Source organism: Oncorhynchus tshawytscha, unplaced genomic scaffold, assembly GCF_018296145.1.
Source record: "Oncorhynchus tshawytscha isolate Ot180627B unplaced genomic scaffold, Otsh_v2.0 Un_contig_673_pilon_pilon, whole genome shotgun sequence".
Lineage (NCBI taxonomy): Eukaryota > Metazoa > Chordata > Actinopteri > Salmoniformes > Salmonidae > Oncorhynchus > Oncorhynchus tshawytscha.
Window position 1 is genome coordinate 403,509 of NW_024609787.1, and position 24,634 is coordinate 428,142.

At 42.4% G+C, this 24,634-nt stretch overlaps 1 protein-coding gene across 1 annotated transcript; it reads left to right on the forward strand.

Annotated features, from left to right (window-relative positions):
- The first annotated feature begins 9,528 nt into the window (after positions 1-9,528).
- LOC112241127 (microsomal glutathione S-transferase 1-like) lies at positions 9,529-24,405 on the forward strand. Its single transcript, XM_042318107.1, has 4 exons — positions 9,529-9,681; positions 16,596-16,742; positions 16,828-16,922; positions 22,921-24,405. The coding sequence occupies exons 2-4, from the start codon at positions 16,617-16,619 to the stop codon at positions 23,162-23,164; spliced, it is 465 nt and encodes a 154-aa protein (XP_042174041.1). The 5' UTR covers positions 9,529-9,681; positions 16,596-16,616; the 3' UTR covers positions 23,165-24,405.
- The last annotated feature ends 229 nt before the right edge of the window (positions 24,406-24,634 follow it).

Genomic DNA, 24,634 nt, shown 5'->3' on the forward strand with positions numbered 1-24,634 from the left:
CAGACACTTGTCCACTGTGTCCAACAGGCAGCAGTATTCACAGACATCCCACCTACAGCTACAGCACAGACACTTGTCCACTGTGTCCAACAGGCAGCAGTATTCACAGACATCCCACCTACAGCTACAGCACAGACACTTGTCCACTGTGTCCAACAGGCAGCAGTATTCACAGACATCCCACCTACAGCAAACAGCACAGACACTTGTCCACTGTGTCCAACAGGCAGCACTGAGTATTCACAGACATCCCACCTACAGCTACAGCACAGACACTTGTCCACTGTGTCCAACAGGCAGCAGTATTCACAGACATCCCACCTACAGCTACAGCACAGACACTTGTCCACTGTGTCCAACAGGCAGCAGTATTCACAGACATCCCACCTACATAGATAGTCAGTTACTGTATGTTCCTCTTCTGAACAATAATGTGAAGCTTGTTCAGTTCACAACCCACATATTGCTATAGCAACAGACAACAGACAACCCACATATTGCTATAGCAACAGACAACAGACAACCCACATATTGCTATAGTAACAGACAACAGACAACCTGCATCAGGAATTGATTGTCAACTCTGTTTCTCTTCTGAGTTTGTACTCTAACAAACAGCTGTCCCTAGCACTGATTGGTTGTAGACTCTAGCAAACAGCTGTCCCTAGCACTGATTGGTTGTAGACTCTAGCAAACAGCTGTCCCTAGCACTGATTGGTTGTAGACTCTAGCAAACAGCTGTCCCCAGCACTGATTGGTTGTAGACTCTAGCAAACAGCTGTCCCTAACACTGATTGGTTGTAGACTCTAGCAAACAGCTGTCCCTAGCACTGATTGGTTGTAGACTCTAGCAAACAGCTGTCCCTAGCACTGATTGGTTGTAGACTCTAACAAACAGCTGTCCCTAGCACTGATTGGTTGTAGACTCTAGCAAACAGCTGTCCCTAGCACTGATTGGTTGTAGACTCTAACATAGAAGTAGCAGTCCTGAAAAATCTGATTTAAAAACAATAATATATAACAAAAAAAATAAAAATAAAGAATTCCCTTTGCTAGTCATGTATTAGTAGACCGATATAGCAGTCTGTAGCCAGGCAACAACAAACAATCATAATCACCGCCGCTCGAGAGGACCGTATGTGGACAGTGTTGGAAAAACGAGATGCTCCGAAGGTCCGGGGGGTGGGGGGAACAAAGCTCTATTCGTGGTCACCTCAACCAGATAACCGCCCTTTGGACTGATTAGATCTAGACGCTAGGGGATGCGGTTGAGAGGAACAGAGGACCGTGAAGAAGGCTTTGATCCCCTCTCCCCCCTCGGACCTTCAGAGCATCTCGTTTTCAAACAGACTCTGGCCTTCAACCCGGACTTTGATCTTTGAAAATCATGTCAGATGAACTCCACGACAAGAAGTATATACTTTACACATTGGGTCGTGTCCCAAAAAAAACATACTCGCGTACTACATACTTAAACTGCATACTATGTACTAATCGTTGCGTACTACTTTGCACGTACCGTATAGTCAAAAGGTATGCAGTATGCCGCGGGCGCAACGGGGGAGCGGATCCTGATTGGCTGAGTAGGTGGGAGGGCCGAGTGCGGGTGGATTTTTTTCCAAATTCAACATACTGTACATGCGTCACATTAACCAGCCTGAAAATAGCTACTTTCCAATTTGATTAATTTCTCTAAACTCTGAATAGAAAAGGAATGGAGCTATAGGCCTCCTCAGGCTGGTTATAGACCTCCTCAGGCTGGTTATAGACCTCCTCAGGCTGGTTATAGACCTCCTCAGGCTGGTTATAGACCTCCTCAGGCTGGTTTATAGACCTCCTCAGGCTGGTTTATAGACCTCCTCAGGCTGGTTATAGACCCCTCAGGCTGGTTATAGACCTCCTCAGGCTGGTTATAGACCTATTCAGGCTGGTTATAGACCCCTCAGGCTGGTTATAGGCCTATTCAGGCTGGTTATAGACCTCCTCAGGCTGGTTATAGACCTCCTCAGGCTGGTTATAGACCCCCTCAGGCTGGTTTATAGACCCCCTCAGGCTGGTTATAGACCCCTCAGGCTGGTTATAGACCCCCTCAGGCTGGTTATAGACCTCCTCAGGCTGGTTATAGACCCCCTCAGGCTGGTTTATAGACCTCCTCAGGCTGGTTATAGACCCCCTCAGGCTGGTTATAGACCCCTCAGGCTGGTTATAGACCCCCTCAGGCTGGTTATAGACCTCCTCAGGCTGGTTTATAGACCTCCTCAGGCTGGTTTATAGACCTCCTCAGGCTGGTTATAGACCCCCTCAGGCTGGTTATAGACCTCCTCAGGCTGGTTATAGACCTCCTCAGGCTGGTTATAGACCCCCTCAGGCTGGTTATAGACCTCCTCAGGCTGGTTATAGACCTCCTCAGGCTGGTTATAGACCCCCTCAGGCTGGTTATAGACCCCCTCAGGCTGGTTATAGACCCCTCAGGCTGGTTATAGACCTCCTCAGGCTGGTTATAGACCCCCTCAGGCTGGTTATAGACCTCCTCAGGCTGGTTATAGACCTCCTCAGGCTGGTTATAGACCTCCTCAGGCTGGTTATAGACCCCTCAGGCTGGTTATAGACCTCCTCAGGCTGGTTATAGACCCCCTCAGGCTGGTTATAGGCCTATTCAGGCTGGTTTATAGACCTCCTCAGGCTGGTTTATAGACCTCCTCAGGCTGGTTTATAGACCTCCTCAGGCTGGTTATAGACCCCCTCAGGCTGGTTTATAGACCTCCTCAGGCTGGTTATAGACCTCCTCAGGCTGGTTATAGACCCCCTCAGGCTGGTTATAGACCTCCTCAGGCTGGTTATAGACCCCCTCAGGCTGGTTTATAGACCTCCTCAGGCTGGTTATAGACCCCCTCAGGCTGGTTATAGACCCCCTCAGGCTGGTTTATAGACCTCCTCAGGCTGGTTATAGACCTCCTCAGGCTGGTTATAGACCCCCTCAGGCTGGTTATAGACCTCCTCAGGCTGGTTTATAGACCTCCTCAGGCTGGTTATAGACCTCCTCAGGCTGGTTATAGACCCCCTCAGGCTGGTTTATAGACCTCCTCAGGCTGGTTATAGACCTCAGGCTGGTTATAGACCTCCTCAGGCTGGTTATAGACCTCCTCAGGCTGGTTATAGACCTCCTCAGGCTGGTTATAGACCCCCTCAGGCTGGTTATAGACCCCCTCAGGCTGGTTATAGACCTCCTCAGGCTGGTTATAGACCCCTCAGGCTGGTTATAGACCTCCTCAGGCTGGTTTATAGACCTCCTCAGGCTGGTTTATAGACCTCCTCAGGCTGGTTTATAGACCTCCTCAGGCTGGTTTATAGACCTCCTCAGGCTGGTTTATAGACCTCCTCAGGCTGGTTTATAGACCTCCTCAGGCTGGTTTATAGACCTCCTCAGGCTGGTTATAGACCTCCTCAGGCTGGTTTATAGACCTCCTCAGGCTGGTTATAGACCCCCTCAGGCTGGTTATAGACCCCCTCAGGCTGGTTTATAGACCCCCTCAGGCTGGTTATAGACCCCTCAGGCTGGTTATAGACCCCTCAGGCTGGTTATAGACCTCCTCAGGCTGGTTATAGACCTCCTCAGGCTGGTTATAGACAGACTATCACATTCAACCTAATGGAGTTATAGACCTACTCAGGCTGGTTATAGACCGACTGTCACATTCAACCTAATGGAGTTATAGAACTCATCAGGCTGGTTATAGACCTCCTCAGGCTGGTTATAGACCTCCTCAGGCTGGTTATAGACCTCCTCAGGCTGGTTATAGACCTCCTTAGGCTGGTTATAGACAGACTATCACATTCAACCTAATGGAGTTATAGACCTACTCAGGCTGGTTATAGACCGACTGTCACATTCAACCTAATGGAGTTATAGAACTCATCAGGCTGGTTATAGACCTCCTCAGGCTGGTTATAGACCTCCTCAGGCTGGTTATAGACAGACTATCACATTCAACCTAATGGAGTTATAGGCCTATTCAGGCGGGTTATAGACAGAGTGTCACATTCAACCTAATGGGGTTATAGGCCTATTCAGGCTGTTTGTCTATAACCAGCCTGAGGAGGTCTATAAACAGCCTGAATAGGCCTATAACCCCATTAGGTTGAATGTGACACTGTCTATAACCAGCCTGAGGAGGTCTATAGAGTATCACATTCAACCTAATGGAATTATAGGCCTATTCAACCTATACCACAGCCTACAGCCCATCTATCCTATTTTAAAAAGGACTGAAGACAGAAACTGATCATTTGGTTCCAAATCAACATATTTATTAATGAAACCAAAGTACTGTAACGTACAGTTGAAGTCTGAAGTTTACATGCACCTTAGCCAAATACATTTAAACTCAGTTTTTCCACAATTCCTATATTTTAATCTTAGTAAAATTTCCCTGTCTTGGGTCACCACTTTATTTTAAGAATGTGAAATTTCAGAATAATAGTAGAGAGAATGATTTATTTCGGCTTTTATTTCTTTCATCACATTCCCAGTGGGTCAGAAGTTAACATACTCAATTAGTATTTGGTAGCATTGCCTTTGAATAGTTTAACTTGGGTCAAACATTTCAGGCAGCATTCCACAAGCTTCCCACAATATGTTGCGTTAATTTTGGTCCAATCCTCTTGACAGAGCTGGTGTAACCGAGTCAGGTTTGTAGGCCTCCTTGCTCGCACACGCTTTTTCAGTTCTGCCCACAAATGTTCTATCGGATTGGGGTCAGGGCTTTGTGATGGCCACTCCAATACCTTGACGTTGTTGTCCTTAAGCCATTTTGCCACTTTGGAAGTATGCTTGGGGTCATTGTCCATTTGGAAGACCCATTTGCAACCAAGCTTTAACTTCCTGACTGATGTCTTTAGATGTTACTTCAATATATACACATAATTTTCCTGCCTCATGATGTCATCTATTTTGTGAAGTGCACCAGTCCCTCCTGCAGCAAAGCACCCCCACAAAATGATGCTGCCACCCCCGTGCTTTACGGTTGGGATGGTGTTCTTCGGCTTGCAAACATCCCCCTTTTTCCTCCAAACATAACGATGGTCATTATGGCCAAACAGTTCTATTTTTGTTTCATCAGACCAGAGGACAAAAAGTACAATATTTGTCCCCATGTGCTGTTGCAAACCGTAGTCTGGCTTTTTTATGGCGGTTTTGGAGCAGTGGCTTCTTCCTTGCTGAGCGGCCTTTCAGGTTATGTCGATATAGGACTCGTTTTACTGTGGATATAGATACTTTTGTACCTGTTTCCTCCAGCATCTTCACAAGGTCCTTTGCTGTTGTTCTGGGATTGATTTGCACTTTTCGCACCAAAGTACGTTCATCTCTAGGAGACAGAACGCGTCTCCTTCCTGAGCAGTATGACGGCTGCGTGGCCCCATGGTGTTTATACTTGCGTACTATTGTTTGTACAGATGAACGTGGTACATTCAGGCGTTTGGAAATTGCTCCCAAGGATGAACCAGACTTGTGGAGGTCTAAAAAAAAATTCAGATGTCGTCGCTGATTTCTTTTGATTTCCACATGATGTCAAGCAAAGAGGCACTGAGTTTGAAGGTAAGCCTTGAAATACATCCACAGGTATACCTCCAATTGACTCAAAATATGTCAATTAGAAGGTCAGAATCAGAAGCTTCTAAAGCCATGACATAATTTCCTGGAATTTTCCAGCCTGTTTAAAGGCACAGTCAACTTAGTGTATGTAAACGTCTGACCCACTGGAATTGTGATACAGTGAATGATAAGTGAAATAATCTGTCTGTAAACAATTGTTGAAAAAATGGACTTGTGTCATGCACAAAGTAGATGTCCTAACCGACTTGCCCAAACTATAGTTTGTTAACAATAAATGTGTGGAGTGGTTGAAAAACGAGTTTTAATGACTCCAACCTAAGTGTATGTTTACTTCTGACTTCAACATATAAATGAAATCAGGTAGCCTAGTGTTCAAATCAAAAGGCTATTGGACAGAAAAACGAGTCGATGCATCGCAAATTAGGAACCGCTGGCAACGTAATAAACTAAACCACTGATCCTTGGGAACGAGATCAGACTGACTGCTAAGGTTTGATCCATAAATAAGGATGTTCAATAGGTAGCTTATCCTACAGAAGTTAAACAGTCCATATGTTCAGATCAATAGTTAACATGACATGAATAACACAGTATTATTTTTAAATTACGGACAGAAAGGTGCACACTCCAACACTCAGACATAATTTACAAACTGTAATGTAGTCTGTGTGTAGCTGGTTGTAACGCTGGAAGAGTGATGGTTGTGGAGTCAGGCGCAGAGAGCAGAGGTTTCGAGAAACGCATTATTCTCCGTACAGTAACAGCGCACAAACGGGTGACGCCGAAACACAGGCGTAAAACAACTCCAACAATGTACTAACTGGTACATACGCTGTACAGCGGCAATCCCAACAAAAAAAAACAGGGACACTCCTTGACAAAACAGCAAACAAGCCCGCACGAACACAGGCGGGCAAATCGAACTTAAATAACCCCAACCCAAAAACCCCAACAAGGAACAGGTGTAACCAATTAGACTAAACAAAACGAAAAGGGGAAAAAGGGATTGGTGGCAGCTAGTAGACCGCCGACGACGACCGCCATTGATTTCAGTAGCCCGTCCCCATATCTAACTGATCAGCTGTTGTCAAACCTGAAAGCGGTATGACATCACGCTTTTTAAAGTATACTCGATTTCTGAAACTTTGCATACTATTAAAACAGCATACTATTTTGGATGTAAACAATGGGTATTTGGGACATGGACATTTATTTTGATTTTTTTTTAGCTCTGAACTCAAAAAAGCACACAGAGAACACACCTGGTTTGGTTGCATCAACAAATCACAGAGAACACACCTGGATTGGTTGCATCATCAACTCATCACAGAGAACACACCTGGTTTGGTTGCATCATCAACTCATCACAGAGAACACACCTGGTTTGGTTGCATCATCAACTCATCACAGAGAACACACCTGGTTTGGTAGCATCATCAACTCATCACAGAGAACACACCTGGTTTGGTTGCATCATCAACTCATCACAGAGAACACACCTGGATTGGTAGCATCATCAACTCATCACAGAGAACACACCTGGTTTGGTTGCATCATCAACTCATCACAGAGAACACACCTGGTTTTTTTGCATCATCAACTCATCACAGAGAACACACCTGGTTTGGTTGCATCATCAACTCATCACAGAGAACACACCTGGTTTGGTAGCATCATCAACTCATCACAGAGAACACACCTGGTTTGGTAGCATCATCAACTCATCACAGAGAACACACCTGGTTTGGTAGCATCATCAACTCATCACAGAGAACACACCTGGTTTGGTTGCATCATCAACTCATCACAGAGAACACACCTGGTTTGGTTGCATCAACAACTCATCACCTGTAAACAACTCCCTATATACAACAGTTCAACATAGGGAGCACTAATAGGGTTCTTCTTCTTCTGTGTTTTTTGAGGGTGCAGTCGGTGCTGTAGGATCCAGTGTGATTGGTGGAGACACAGCCCTGGAGCTGTTAGCATAATGAGCAGCTGTGTGGCCCTACTTCATCACACACACACACACACACACACAGGCATGCACACACACAAACACAGGAATGCACACACACACACACACACACACACACACACACACACACACACACACACACACACACACACACACACACACACACACACACACACACACACACATGCAGACACACACACAAACACACACAGGCATGCAGACACACACACAAACACAGGAATGCAGACACACACACACACACACACACACACAGGAAATGTAGTCTCTGAAACAATTAAAGTAGTTGACGACGTTCCACGTCTCAAAGTCCTGAAAACTTCAAATCGTATATCTGGTTTAAATACGTCTTTATCATCTATTTGTCAAACGTGATCCGTTACACATCCAGTTTACATAATTTACGTCTTAATGAATCATCAAGCTATTAATAGCTGTTCATTAGGCTTCTGGAATCACGGCACGACCAAAACCCCGGACGCTGAACCCGAAGCTAGCCGAGCAGAACTGGAATTGAGAGGTCTTGGAGATGAGATCAGACATACCAGCGCAGCTCAGATCAGCTTTGCTATGGCTTGTTTTCATGGAAACAGTCAGGGTGAGTCAGCGTAAACTGACTGGGTGCTCTTTGGAACCTGTCTGTCTTCAATAAGGGGTCAGGGAGTGAAGATAGATAACACCTTTGGTCTACTTGCAGGTGATAGGGTACACACACACACACAGACACACACACACAGACACAGACACAGAGGCATGCAGGCAGACAAACACACACACGCACACACATAGACACAGACACACGCACACACAGACACAGAGACAGAGGCATGCAGGCATACAGAGGCATGCAGCCACACACACACACACACACACACACAGACACACACACACACACACACACACACACACACAGAGAGAGAGAGCCATGCAGACAGACACACACAATCAAAACTGCAGTCGACTGTGGTACTTTGGACTCGGTAATTACAGAATAACTGTACTGTAGTTGAACTGCAGTTATACTGCCCCCGAACTGCAGTTATACTGCCCCCGAACTGCAGTATACCGAACTGCAGTTATACTGCCCCCGAACTGCAGTTATACTGCCCCCGAACTGCAGTTATACTGCCCCCGAACTGCAGTTATACTGCCCCCGAACTGCAGTTATACTGGACAATTACTGCAAAAACGTGTTCTTTTGGATGCAGTATTTGCAGTATATTGCAATTATACTGCACTCTAACTAACTACAGTGTACTACAGTTATACTACCGTGTACTACAGTTATACTACCGTGTACTACAGTTATACTACCATGTACTACAGTTATACTACAGTGTAGTACAGTTATACTACCGTGTACTACAGTTATACTACCGTGTACTACAGTTATACTACAGTGTACTACAGTTATACTACCGTGTACTACAGTTATACTACCGTGTACTACAGTTATACTACAGTGTACTACAGTTATACTACCGTGTACTACAGTTATACTACCGTGTACTACAGTTATACTACCGTGTACTACAGTTATACTACCGTGTATTACAGTTATACTACCGTGTACTACAGTTATACTACCGTGTACTACAGTTATACTACAGTTATACTACAGTGTACTACAGTTGTACTGCACTATAACTACAGTTATACTACAGTTATACTACCGTGTACTACAGTTATACTACCGTGTACTACAGTTATACTACAGTGTACTGCAGTTGTACTGCACTCTAACTACAGTTATACTACAGTGTACTGCAGTTGTACTGAACTCTAACTACAGTTATACTATAGTGTACTGCAGTTGTACTGCACTCTGTCTACAATATTTTTTCGTAAGGGTATGTATATACCATACACATTTCTGCCTAACAATAACAATGTTTACCGTTGGTAGTGGAATGTGTGTCTGTTCAACCTGTCCTCAATTTCGCAACACCACATGTGGCCTCGGTCCAAGTGTCCCAGAATTCAACAACGCCTTCTTTTGCAGTGTCAAACGATCTCTGGTCTGTGAAATATACTCCTGATTTACAGAAAGAGGGATTTACAATCCAGACTGGTAGGAATATATTTACGCACTCATTAAAGTTCATCCACGGGGTTTTTCTGTGTGTTTAATCTACAGCCGGTGCAGGACGAGTTGCGCGCCAGTAACAGACATTAGCGTAACATCAGTAAAACAAAGTGTTTTTGTTTAATCCCTAACTCCTCGCGCCATTATTTTGTTGAACTTTGGCTTCATGTTAGGCTACTTATCTGACGCCATATGTGCCGGTTACATTTGAACGATAAAACCAACTGCTGCGCTGCTATGATAGTGATAAGAGCGGTGAAACTGAACACAGTAACATACGGGAACTTGCAGTAGTTTATCATTCAAACAGATTGTTTATTTTAATTTTAATTACAATGTTTCTGTTGACACTGACAGGCAAAACCTGCATAGCGGTGCGGTGCATATTGATAGTGCATTGAATGGATTTTAAAGGACTTAACAATAGACTACTTTGCTTTTTTAAAACGTATATATATATATTTAGAGGGTAGATCAGCTTTAATATTGCAAATAGATAATGCAATTGTCTGCATCACTTCCAATCCCTGGTATATTTATTTGGTAAATATGTATATATATATATATATATATATACACACATCTTTTTAAAATGTATTTTCTTTTATTATTTCCTGCAAACCCTACGACCCCTCCCCTGATTGGAGTAAACTAGCGAACAACAACACTTAGGCTTTAACTATATACATTTACGGGCACAATCTATTGTAAAATAGTTCTATTTGGACTGTTTTTAATCCTGGCCTTCCTCTATTTCTGATGTCGGTCCAGTTTCTATTTGCCATGTATATTTGTAACTGTGCTATTTCACAACAGTTCTGAACCTTTATACATTTTACAGACACAGTATGTTTTACGTTGGTTATCTTGTTATTAGTCCCTCCCTTCAGCTCCATTCAGCCCCTCCCATCTATCTCTTAACACCATCCAGTTCCAACCTTCAGCTCCATTCAACCCCTCCCATCTATCTCTCAACACCATCCAGTCCCAACCTTCAGCTCCATTCAACCCCTCCCATCTATCTCTTAACACCATCCAGTCCCAACCTTCAGCTCCATTCAACCCCTCCCATCTATCTCTTAACACCATCCAGTACCAACCTTCAGCTCCATTCAACCCCTCCCATCTATCTCTTAACACCATCCAGTCCCAACCTTCAGCTCCATACAACCCCTCCCATCTATCTCTAAACACCATCCAGTTCCAACCTTCAGCTCCATTCAACCCCTCCCATCTATCTCTCAACACCATCCAGTACCAACCTTCAGCTCCATTCAACCCCTCCCATCTATCTCTAAACACCATCCAGTTCCAACCTTCAGCTCCATTCAACCCCTCCCATCTATCTCTCAACACCATCCAGTACCAACCTTCAGCTCCATTCAACCCCTCCCATCTATCTCTTAACACCATCCAGTCCCAACCTTCAGCTCCATTCAACCCCTCCCATCTATCTCTTAACACCATCCAGTCCCAACCTTCAGCTCCATTCAACCCCTCCCATCTATCTCTAAACACCATCCAGTCCCAACCTTCAGCTCCATTCAACCCCTCCCATCTATCTCTTAACACCATCCAGTCCCACCCTTCAGCTCCATTCAACCCCTCCCATCTATCTCTAAACACCATCCAGATTGTAAATTAAAGATAAACATTTTTTGCTAAAAATAATAATTATATTATTGATTGATTGATTGACTAGGACTTTTCAGATCACCCAGTAGTGTTATCTGCAGAGTTATCTCCAGGTAAATGTTGCAATTCTTCAGCCATTCCTGGACCTGTGACCAAACAACGAGCCACATCTGGACAATACCAAAACAAATGACCTAATGACTCTGTGTGTGGACAATACCAAAACACATGACCTAATGACTCTGTCTGGACAATACCAAAACACATGATCTAATGACTCTGTGTAACGGCCGTTGGTGGAGGACCAAGGCGCAGCGTGGTATGTGTTCATGTTATTTATAAACAGTAAAGCTGAACACTAAACAGAAAAATAACTACCCACACCACACAGGTGGGAAAAGGGCTACCTAAGTATGGTTCTCAATCAGAGACAACGATAGACAGCTGCCTCTGATTGAGAACCACACCCGGCCAAAACAACACAGAAATCCAAAACATAGAAAATGAACATAGAATGCCCACCCTAGTCACACCCTGGCCGAACCAAAACAGAGAATAACAACCTCTATGGCCAGGATGTGACTCTCTGCCTCCTCACAGCGGAATCTGCAGAGCTGGGAAGGTTGTATCCCCCATATATATATATATATAACATTCTATTGATTCTAAGAATGTCGTATAATCATTTAAATTGAGAAGTTGTAAGGTTGTATCCCCCATATATATATATATATATATATGATAATGACTATATATATACAATACCAATATATATGACCTAATGATATATATATATATAACATTCTATTGATTCTAAGAATGTTGTATAATCATTAAATAGAGACAGTTCTAATGTTGTATCCCCCAATATATATATATATATAACATTCTATTGATTCTAAGTGTTGTATCCCCCATATATATATATATATATATATATAACATTCTATTGATTCTAAGAATGTCGTATAATCATTTAAATAGAGAAGTTGTAAGGTTGTATCCCAAATATATATATATATATATATATATATAACATTCTATTGATTCTAAGTGTTGTATCCCCCATATATATATATATATATAACATTCTATTGATTCTAAGAATGTCCTATAATCATGTAAATTGAACAGTTGTAAGGTTGTACCCCCCATGACCTATATATATATATATATATATAACATTCTATTGATTCTAAGTGTTGTATCCCCCATATATATATATATATATATATAACATTCTATTGATTCTAAGAATGTCGTATAATCATTTAAATAGAGAAGTTGTAAGGTTGTATCCCCCCCCATATATATATATATATATAACATTCTATTGATTCTAAGTGTTGTATCCCCCATATATATATATATATATAACATTCTATTGATTCTAAGAATGTCGTATAATCATTTAAATAGAGAAGTTGTAAGGTTGTATCCCCCATATATATATATATAACATTCTATTGGTTCTAAGAATGTCGTATAATCATTTAAATAGAGAAGTTGTAAGGTTGTATCCCCCATATATATATATATAACATTCTATTGGTTCTAAGAATGTCGTATAATCATTTAAATAGAGAAGTTGTAAGGTTGTATCCCCCATATATATATATATAACATTCTATTGATTCTAAGAATGTCGTATAATCATTTAAATAGAGAAGTTGTAAGGTTGTATCCCCCATATATATATATATAACATTCTATTGGTTCTAAGAATGTCGTATAATCGTTTAAATTGAACAGTTGTAAGGTTGTATCCCCCATATATATATATATATATATATAACATTCTATTGATTCTAAGAATGTCGTATAATCATTTAAATTGAGAGGTTCTAAGTGTTGTATCCCCCATATATATATATATATATAACATTCTATTGATTCTAAGAATGTTGTATAATCATGTAAATTGAACAGTTGTAAGGTTGTATCCCCCCCCATATATATATATATATATATATATATATATATATAACATTCTATTGATTCTAAGAATGTCCTATAATCATGTAAATTGAACAGTTGTAAGGTTGTATCCCCCATATATATATATATATATATAACATTCTATTGATTCTAAGTGTTGTATCCCCCATATATATATATATATATATAACATTCTATTGATTCTAAGAATGTTGTATAATCATGTAAATTGAACAGTTGTAAGGTTGTATCCCCATATATATATATATATATATATATATATATATATATATATATATATATATATATATATATATATATATATAACATTCTATTGATTCTAAGAATGTCCTATAATCATGTAAATTGAACAGTTGTAAGGTTGTATCCCCCATATATATATATATATATATAACATTCTATTGATTCTAAGTGTTGTATCCCCCATATATATATATATATATATATATAACATTCTATTGATTCTAAGAATGTCGTATAATCATTTAAATTGAGAGGTTCTAAGTGTTGTATCCCCCATATATATATATATATATAACATTCTATTGATTCTAAGAATGTTGTATAATCATGTAAATTGAACAGTTGTAAGGTTGTATCCCCCATATATATATATATATATATATATATATAACATTCTATTGATTCTAAGAATGTCCTATAATCATGTAAATTGAACAGTTGTAAGGTTGTATCCCCTATATATATATATATATATATATAACATTCTATTGATTCTAAGAATGTCGTATAATCATTTAAATTGAGAGGTTCTAAGTGTTGTATCCCCCATATATATATATATATATATAACATTCTATTGATTCTAAGAATGTCGTATAATCATTTAAATTGAGAGGCTAAGTGTTGTATCCCCCATATATATATATATATATAACATTCTATTGATTCTAAGAATGTTGTATAATCATGTAAATTGAACAGTTGTAAGGTTGTATCCCCCATATATATATATATATATATATATAACATTCTATTGATTCTAAGAATGTCCTATAATCATGTAAATTGAACAGTTGTAAGGTTGTATCCCCCATATATATATATATATAACATTCTATTGGTTCTAAGAATGTCGTATAATCATTTAAATAGAGAAGCTCTAAGTGTTGTATCCCCCTTATATATATATATAACATTCTATTGGTTCTAAGTGTTGTATCCCCCATATATATATATATATATATATAACATTCTATTGATTCTAAGAATGTTGTATAATCATTTAAATTGAGAAGCTCTAAGTGTTGTATCCCCCATATATATATATATATAACATTCTATTGATTCTAAGAATGTTGTATAATCATTTAAATTGAGAAGCTCTAAGTGTTGTATCCGGTGTCGTGTTGCGTGTCAATTCATAAACCATGTGCCTTGGAATCGGTAAATCTAAAATCTCTTCCCAACTATTTGCCGTTTATATGGCACAGCTGTCAATGTTTTGGTCCTTAAATGAAAATGGTATATATTTTTATTTATCGCAATTTTCTCTAACCATTTTTGGTCTTTAATGCCGACAGACAAGTTCCTTACTTATTTCCTCGTTCTACTTGCCTCTTCTGTTGTTGGTGGTAATGCTGCAATTAGTTGGTTGTAATTTTGGGTAGAGCAGACGTTTCCATTTGTCTTTGTTAGCTGCATGTGTGACACAACTCCACCAGTCCTATTTGTGATATAATTTACAAAGATTATACGTTTTTGATTTTTTTAAATTGAAAAATAATGTTTTTGTTTTTTTTCAATATCAATTAGTATATTTGAGTTTAACCACAATATTTGTTGTTACTATTCTTAACTCTGGGAGAAAATATCGTAATTAACAGTATAATCGGTTCATTATTTTTAGCTTGAGTCTACATGATTGCTACATTTTAACCAGTTTAGAAGTTACACCAGACTAACACCAGCTGTGTTTATAGAGTCAACTAACCAGCTGTGTTTATAGATGCTAGCCTCTACACCAGACTACAGAACATAACAGCAGCTGTGTTTATAGATGCTAGCCTCTACACCAGACTACAGATCCCATAACACCAGCTGTGTTTATAGATGCTAGCCTCTACACCAGACTACAGATCCCATAACACCAGCTGTGTTTATAGATGCTAGCCTCTACACCAGACTACAGATCCCATAACACCAGCTGTGTTTATAGATGCTAGCCTCTACACCAGACTACAGATCCCATAACAGCAGCTGTGTTTATAGATACTAGCCTCTACACCAGTCAGACTACAGACCCCATAACAGCAGCTGTGTTTATAGATGCTAGCCTCTACACCAGACTACAGATCCCATAACACCAGCTGTGTTTATAGATGCTAGCCTCTACACCAGACTGCAGATCCCATAACAGCAGCTGTGTTTATAGATACTAGCCTCTACACCAGACTACAGATCCCATAACACCAGCTGTGTTTATAGATGCTAGCCTCTACACCAGACTACAGATCCCATAACACCAGCTGTGTTTATAGATGCTAGCCTCTACACCAGACTACAGATCCCATAACAGCAGCTGTGTTTATAGATGCTAGCCTCTACACCAGTCAGACTACAGATCCCATAACACCAGCTGTGTTTATAGATGCTAGCCTCTACACCAGACTACAGATCCCATAACACCAGCTGTGTTTATAGATGCTAGCCTCTACACCAGACTACAGATCCCATAACACCAGCTGTGTTTATAGATACTAGCCTCTACACCAGTCAGACTACAGATCCCCTAACAGCTGTGTTTATAGATGCTAGCCTCTACACCAGTCAGACTACAGATCCCCTAACAGCTGTGTTTATAGATACTAGCCTCTACACCAGTCAGACTACAGATCCCCTAACAGCTGTGTTTATAGATACTAGCCTCTACACCAGTCAGACTACAGATACTATCCTATTCATTGCTGTGTGTCAGTCTGTGAATCAGACGGTGTTGTCTGTCTGGACCCAGCGTGTTGGTGGTTTCATTGGAATTTAATGCATGTTCAGTATGCACGATGACTTCTGTAAATATTGGTACGCACCGTTCAGGCTGTCTTTATGAAGAGCAAAAAGTCCCAATGCTGTTTACAGTGTCTCTCGTTGGTCGTAGCAGAGTGACACCAAGATAAAGGAAACGCCATCGTTGATAGACAGCGAGGTGTTCCTGGCCTTCTCTACCTACGCCACTATCGTCGTCCTCAAGATGATGCTGATGTCTCCTATGACTGCATACTTCCGCTTCACGAGAAAGGTACACGAACCTAGAGTTTAAGTTTATGTTGTTCTGCTCTGTTTTCCAGCGAGACTCGAACCGAACAGCCATGGCAGAGCTAACTCATATAATAGACAGCGAGGTGGTCCTGGCCTTCTCTACCTACGCCACTATCGTCGTCCTCAAGATGATGCTGATGTCTCCTATGACTGCATACTTCCGCTTTACGAGAAAGGTATGGGAATGTGGTCATCTCCCTCCACAGTGTTATATAGCCTGTAAATGAACTCTATGGTGTAAAAGTGTCTCTGCCTCCACAGTGTTTTGCCAACATGGAAGACACAGGGATGGCTAAGACTCCAGAGGACAAGAAGAGGATGCTGAGAGTTGACCCGGATGTGGAACGTGTGAGAAGGTAGGACCACCCTTATAGAGGCCCCCTAGACTTATAGAGCCCCCCTAGACTTATAGAGCCCCCTAGACTTATAGAGCCCCCCTAGACTTATAGAGCCCCCTCGACAATATAGAGCCCCTAGACTTATAGAGGCCCCCTAGACTGATAGAGGGCCCCCTAGACTTATAGAGGCCCCCTAGACTGATAGCGCCCCCTAGAATTATAGAGGTCCCCTAGACTTATAGAGGCCCCCTAGACTTATAGAGTCCCCCTAGACTTATAGAGGCCCCACTAGACTTATAGAGCCCCCTAGACTTATAGAGGCCCCTAGATTTATAGAGCCCCCTAGACTTATAGAGGCCACCCTAGACTTATAGAGCCCCCTAGACTTATAGAGCCCCCTAGATTTATAGAGCCCCCTAGACTTATAGAGGCCCCCTAGATTTATAGAGCCCCCATTAAACTTATGGAGCCCCCACTAGACTTATAGAACAAACAAATTATTATTTACAATGACGGCCTACCAAAAGGCCTCCTGCGGGGACGGGGGCTGGGATTAAAAATATATATATAAATATAGGACAAAACACACATCACGACAAGAGAGACAACACAACACTACATAGAGAGAGACCTAAGACAACAACACAGCATGGTAGCAGCACAACATGTCAGCATGGTAGCAGCAACACATGACAACACAGCATGGCAGCAACACATACCAAGACAGCATGGCAGCAACACAGCATGGTAGCAACACATACCAACACAGCATAGCAGCAACACATACCAACACAGCATAGCAGCAACACATGACAACACAGCATGGTAGCAACACATGACAACACAGCATGGCAGCAACACATACCAACACAGCATAGCAGCAACACATGACAACACAGCATGGTAGCAACACATGACAACACAGCATGGCAGCAACACAGCATGGTAGCAACACATGACAACACAGCATGGTAGCAACACATGACAACACAGCATGGCAGCAACACATGACAACACAGCATGGCAGCAACACATGACAACACAGCATGGCAGCAACACATACCAACACAGCATAGCAGCAACACATGACAACACAGCATGGTAGCAACACATGACAACACAGCATGGTAGCAACACATAACAACACAGCATGGTAGCAGCACAACATGACAGCAATATGGTAGCAACACAACATGACAGCAATATGGTAGCAGCACAACATGACAACAACATGGTAGCAGCACAACATGACAACAACATGGTAGCAGCACAACATGACAACAACATGGTAGCAACACAACATGACAACAACATGGTAGCAACACAACATGACAACAACATGGTAGCAACACAACATGACAACAACATGGTAGCAACACAACATGACAACAACATGGTAGCAACACAACATGACAACAACATGGTAGCAACACAACATGACAACAACATGGTAGCAACACAACATGACAACAACATGGTAGCAGCACAACATGACAACAACATGGTAGCAGCACAACATGACAACAACATGGTAGCAACACAACATGACAACAACATGGTAGCAACACAACATGACAACAACATGGTAGCAACACAACATGACAACAACATGGTAGCAACACAACATGACAACAACATGGTAGCAGCACAACATGACAACAACATGGTAGCAGACACAACATGACAACAACATGGTAGCAACACAACATGACAACAACATGGTAGCAGCACAACATGACAACAACATGGTAGCAGCACAACATGACAACAACATGGTAGCAGCACAACATGACAACAACATGGTAGCAACACAACATGACAACAACATGGTAGCAACACAACATGACAACAACATGGTAGCAATAGAACATGGTAGCAGCACAAAACAAGGTACAAACATTATTGGCCACAGACAACAGCACAAAGGTCAAGAAGGTAGAGACAACAATACATCACACGAAGCAGCCACAACTGTCAGTATGAGTGTCTATGATTGAGTCTTTGAATGAAGAGATGGAGATAAAACTGTCCAGTATCTCAGATCTGGGGGGGGGGGGTGAGGCCTTTTCCCTGGAAGTGATTAACTGCAAGGGTCCTCCCACATCATATGAAGGAACTGGTCCACCTGGTTTAAGGGGACACAGTGAACATTTGGGAGTTGGGGCCTATTTCATCAAGGGTCCTCCCACATCATATGAAGGAACTGGTCCACTTGGTTTAAGGGGACACAGTGAACATTTGGGAGTTGGGGCCTATTTCATCAAGGGTCCTCCCACATCATATGAAGGAACTGGTCCACCTGGTTTAAGGGGACACAGTGAACATTTGGGAGTTGGGGCCTATTTCATCAAGGGTCCTCCCACATCATATGAAGGAACTGGTCCACCTGGTTTAAGGGGACACAGTGAACATTTGGGAGTTGGGGCCTATTTCATCAAGGGTCCTCCCACATCATATGAAGGAACTGGTCCACCTGGTTTAAGGGGACACAGTGAACATTTGGGAGTTGGGGCCTATTTCATCAAGGGTCCTCCCACATCATATGAAGGAACTGGTCCACCTGGTTTAAGGGGACACAGTGAACATTTGGGAGTTGGGGCCTATTTCATCAAGGGTCCTCCCACATCATATGAAGGAACTGGTCCACCTGGTTTAAGGGGACACAGTGAACATTTGGGAGTTGGGGCCTATTTCATCAAGGGTCCTCCCACATCATATGAAAGAACTGGTCCACCTGGTTTAAGGGGACACAGTGAACATTTGGGAGTTGGGGCCTATTTCATCAAGGGTCCTCCCACATCATATGAAGGAACTGGTCCACCTGGTTTAAGGGGACACAGTGAACATTTGGGAGTTGGGGCCTATTTCATCAAGGGTCCTCCCACATCATATGAAGGAACTGGTCCACCTGGTTTAAGGGGACACAGTGAACATGTGGGAGTTGGGGCCTATTTCATCAAGGGTCCTCCCACATCATATGAAGGAACTGGTCCACCTGGTTTAAGGGGACACAGTGAACATTTGGGAGTTGGGGCCTATTTCATCAAGGGTCCTCCCACAAAATATGAAGGAACTGGTCCACCAGGTCAATATGTCTTCCATATTCTGTTTCAGATATAAAAGGTTTGTTCAAGATTCAGTTAGATCTATGGAACGTACGTCTTTAATGGCTAGAACATGAGATTTCCAAAAGTTGTTCAACAGAGATCAGTCCTTTAACGGAGCCCAGATCACGTATTTACAAATCCCATCATTGCATATGTAACGGATGTGAAAGGCTAGCTAGTTAGCGGTGGTGCTGAGGTAACGGATGTGAAACGGCTAGTTTAGTTAGCGGTGGTGCTGAGGTAACGGATGTGAAACGGCTAGTTTAGTTAGCGGTGGTGCTGATGTAACGGATGTGAAACGGCTAGCTTAGTTAGCGGTGGTGCTGATGTAACGGATGTGAAACGGCTAGCTTAGTTAGCGGTGGTTCTGATGTAACGGATGTGAAACGGCTAGTTTAGTTAGCGGTGGTGCTGATGTAACGGATGTGAAACGGCTAGCTTAGTTAGCGGTGGTGCTGAGGTAACGGATGTGAAACGGCTAGCTTAGTTAGCGGTGGTTCTGATGTAACGGATGTGAAACGGCTAGCTTAGTTAGCGGTGGTACTGATGTAACGGATGTGAAACGGCTAGCTTAGTTAGCGGTGGTGCTGAGGTAACGGATGTGAAACGGCTAGCTTAGTTAGCGGTGGTTCTGATGTAACGGATGTGAAACGGCTAGCTTAGTTAGCGGTGGTGCTGAGGTAACGGATGTGAAACGGCTAGTTTAGTTAGCGGTGGTGCTGAGGTAACGGATGTGAAACGGCTAGCTTAGTTAGCGGTGGTGCTGAGGTAACGGATGTGAAACGGCTAGCTTAGTTAGCGGTGGTGCTGAGGTAACGGATGTGAAACGGCTAGCTTAGTTAGCGGTGGTGCTGAGGTAACGGATGTGAAACGGCTAGCTTAGTTAGCGGTGGTTCTGATGTAACGGATGTGAAACGGCTAGCTTAGTTAGCGGTGGCACTGATGTAACGGATGTGAAACGGCTAGCTTAGTTAGCGGTGGTGCTGATGTAACGGATGTGAAACGGCTAGGTTAGTTAGCGGTGGTACTGATGTAACGGATGTGAAACGGCTAGCTTAGTTAGCGGTGGTACTGATGTAACGGATGTGAAACGGCTAGCTTAGTTAGCGGTGGTTCTGATGTAACGGATGTGAAACGGCTAGCTTAGTTAGCGGTGGTGCTGATGTAACGGATGTGAAACGGCTAGCTTAGTTAGCGGTGGTGCTGATGTAACGGATGTGAAACGGCTAGCTTAGTTAGCGGTGGTGCTGATGTAACGGATGTGAAACGGATGGCTAGCTTAGTTAGCGGTGGTGCTGAGGTAACGGATGTGAAACGGCTAGCTTAGTTAGCGGTGGTGCTGAGGTAACGGATGTGAAACGGCTAGCTTAGTTAGCGGTGGTGCTGAGGTAACGGATGTGAAACGGCTAGCTTAGTTAGCGGTGGTGCTGAGGTAACGGATGTGAAACGGCTAGCTTAGTTAGCGGTGGTGCTGAGGTAACGGATGTGAAACGGCTAGCTTAGTTAGCGGTGGTGCTGAGGTAACGGATGTGAAACGGCTAGCTTAGTTAGCGGTGGTGCTGAGGTAACGGATGTGAAACGGCTAGCTTAGTTAGCGGTGGTGCTGAGGTAACGGATGTGAAACGGCTAGCTTAGTTAGCGGTGGTGCTGAGGTAACGGATGTGAAACGGCTAGCTTAGTTAGCGGTGGTGCTGAGGTAACGGATGTGAAACGGCTAGCTTAGTTAGCGGTGGTGCTGAGGTAACGGATGTGAAATGGCTAGCTTAGTTAGCGGTGGTGCTGAGGTAACGGATGTGAAACGGCTAGCTTAGTTAGCGGTGGTGCTGAGGTAACGGATGTGAAACGGCTAGCTTAGTTAGCGGTGGTGCACTCTAAATAGCGTTTCAATCGGTGCCGTCACTCTGAGACCTTGAAGTAGTGGTTCCCCTTGCTCTGCAAGGGCCGCGGCTTTTGTGGAGCGATGGGTAACGATGCTTTGAGGGTGTCAGTTGTTGATGTGTGCAGAGGGTCCCTGGTTCGCGCCCGGGTATGGGCGAGGGGACGGTCTAAAGTTATACTGTTACACATAGTTCGGTAGGTACGCCGTGGGCCAGCATAGCTGAACTTAAGTTGTAAATATAGAAGAAAGAAAATAGAGTTTTACCTGGTAATGTGTATTTATCTTTCAAATCCTGGAATGTTCTCAACCGTTACTGTCCGTGATATCGCCATGGGTACGGATTCCACATGTGGACCATTTGGTGGGAATGCATCATTGTGAAGTACTGGAGTATGGGCCATTTTGATTCCCAGTTACATTGTTTTTCAATTTTGTACCCATTAGAGATGGTGAGTAGTTTATGTTGTTTAAAGGATATGTCAGTGAAGACCACCTCTTCCTGGACAATAGGAGACACCATATTAGAACCCCTCTCTCTCTCATTCCCCAGATAATCTGAACTCTCTCTCTCTCATTCCCCAGATAATCTGAACTCTCTCTCTCATTCCCCAGATAATCTGAACTCTCTCTCTCTCTCATTCCCCAGATAATCTGAACTCTCTCTTTCATTCCCCAGATGATCTGAACTCTCTCTCTCATTCCCCAGATAATCTGAACTCTCTCTCTCTCATTCCCCAGATGATCTGAACTCTCTCTCTCATTTCCCAGATGATCTGAACTCTCTCTCTCTCTCATTCCCCAGATAATCTGAACTCTCTCTCTCTCATTCCCCAGATAATCTGAACTCTCTCTCTCTTTCATTCCCCAGATAATCTGAACTCTCTCTCTCTATCATTCCCAAGATGATCTGAACTCTCTCTCTCTCATTCCCCAGATGATCTGAACTCTCTCTCTCATTCCCCAGATAATCTGAACTCTCTCTCTCTCTCATTCCCCAGATGATCTGAACTCTCTCTCTCTCATTCCCCAGATGCCACCAGAACGACCTGGAGAACATCATCCCGTTCATAGTGATTGGTCTGCTGTATACCCTGACGGGGCCCGACCTCTCCACTGCTCTGCTCCACTTCCGGGTGTTTGTTGGTTCCAGGCTCTTCCACACGGTGGCCTACATCCTCCCCCTGCCCCAGCCCAGCAGAGGTCTAGCTTGGATGGTTGGCATGGGAGCTACCTTCTCCATGGCATACAGAGTGCTAAGCACAACGCATCTCTGAAGAGGCGATCAATCAATTAATAATTAATCAGATTGATTGATTCAAAGTTTTCAGATGGCCTAAAATAGTCCTCGGGACACTCTACCTCTGAGGAGACACCCACACATTTATTAGACCTGGGTCAAATAGGCTACATAATGTTAAATACATTTGACAGTGCTTGATTGTACTTGGAGTTTGCACTTCTGGGACTATTCTATTGGTTCTGTTGTATCAGGCAGACTAACTATACATTCTCTGCACGTTTTGTTTTTAACTCAGCACTGAATTTGATCTGTGCAAAAAAAAAAAGTATTAATATCAGCAAAAAAATAATTTAACTAAACGTAGGGCTCTGATTCAATCTATTTCACGGAAGGTCAGTGCTAGAGCGCAGTAGACATTAAACGGCAACGTTCCCTCGGAAACTCCATTCAAGATAAACGCTGCATACATTCGGAAACTCCATTCAAGATAAACGCTGCATACATTCGGAAACTCCATTCAAGATAAACGCTGCATACATTCGGAAACTCCATTCAAGATAAACGCTGCATACATTCGGAAACTCCAATTAACATTTCAAGTGCGCTAGAGCGCTGACCTTAGGCGATACGGATTGAATGGAGCCCTAAACTAAAATCAAGTGTAGTTCAGTATCCGATACCGCGTGTATCTGGCTATTTTTACCCACATCAAATCACCAGTTTATTGGTCTCGTACACAGATTTGCAGATGTTATCGCATGTGCTGTAAAATGATAGTGTTTCTAGGTCCAATAGTGCAGTCATACCGAGCAATGCATTAAAATAAATAAAACATACACACATGACCCGGTCTGTCTGGTTGTCTGACTGACTGCAAACACCTATTTTATATCTTAGACATTTTTTGCATCTGATGTGATAATCTAATGTTTATAAATTATTAAATTCGGGTTTTGGGAATTAAAGTTGAATTAAAAATGTGGGGGGGATTATTGTTTGATTTTAATTGAAATAGGGCCTATGAAGTAGGCTACAAGTACCAGAGATATTTTGCTAATTGGCTAATGAATATGACCTTATACTTGATCTAATTCTGTATCTTTTTAAATTCTGTATATGTTTTTAGATCTACATATCATCTGATATGTTTACTAGGCCACATATCTGTAATGCTACTGATTGGTTTGCTTTGTTCGTTCCATTTTCTAAGCCAATCAGGGATTGGCCCTTTTTTTTAATGCTTTCCACCTGTGAATAAACGAACGATCTCTAGAATGACATGTCTCGTGGTGTTTGTTTGTAGAACGAATATACATAGATGTTGTAGATGAAAATGTGTTCATCGGACAATGAAATGGTAGCATCAAAAAAGCCATCGGAGGAAGTGGACGCATTTATTGGTAGATCCGCAGGCCTGGCGGAAGTCCAAATATTCGCCCCCCTTTTTTTTCTTCTGAAACTGCCTGAACAAACCGCCCACATCGGCGCAGTCTAACAGGCTGGT

Coding starts and splice junctions, on each gene's coding strand:
- LOC112241127 (XM_042318107.1), top strand. CDS start 16,617: ATGGCAGAGCTAACTCATATAATAGACAGCGAGGTGGTCCTGGCCTTC. Junction 16,743..16,827: donor ACTTCCGCTTTACGAGAAAG/GTATGGGAATGT, acceptor CTGCCTCCACAG/TGTTTTGCCAACATGGAAGA. Junction 16,923..22,920: donor GATGTGGAACGTGTGAGAAG/GTAGGACCACCC, acceptor CTCATTCCCCAG/ATGCCACCAGAACGACCTGG.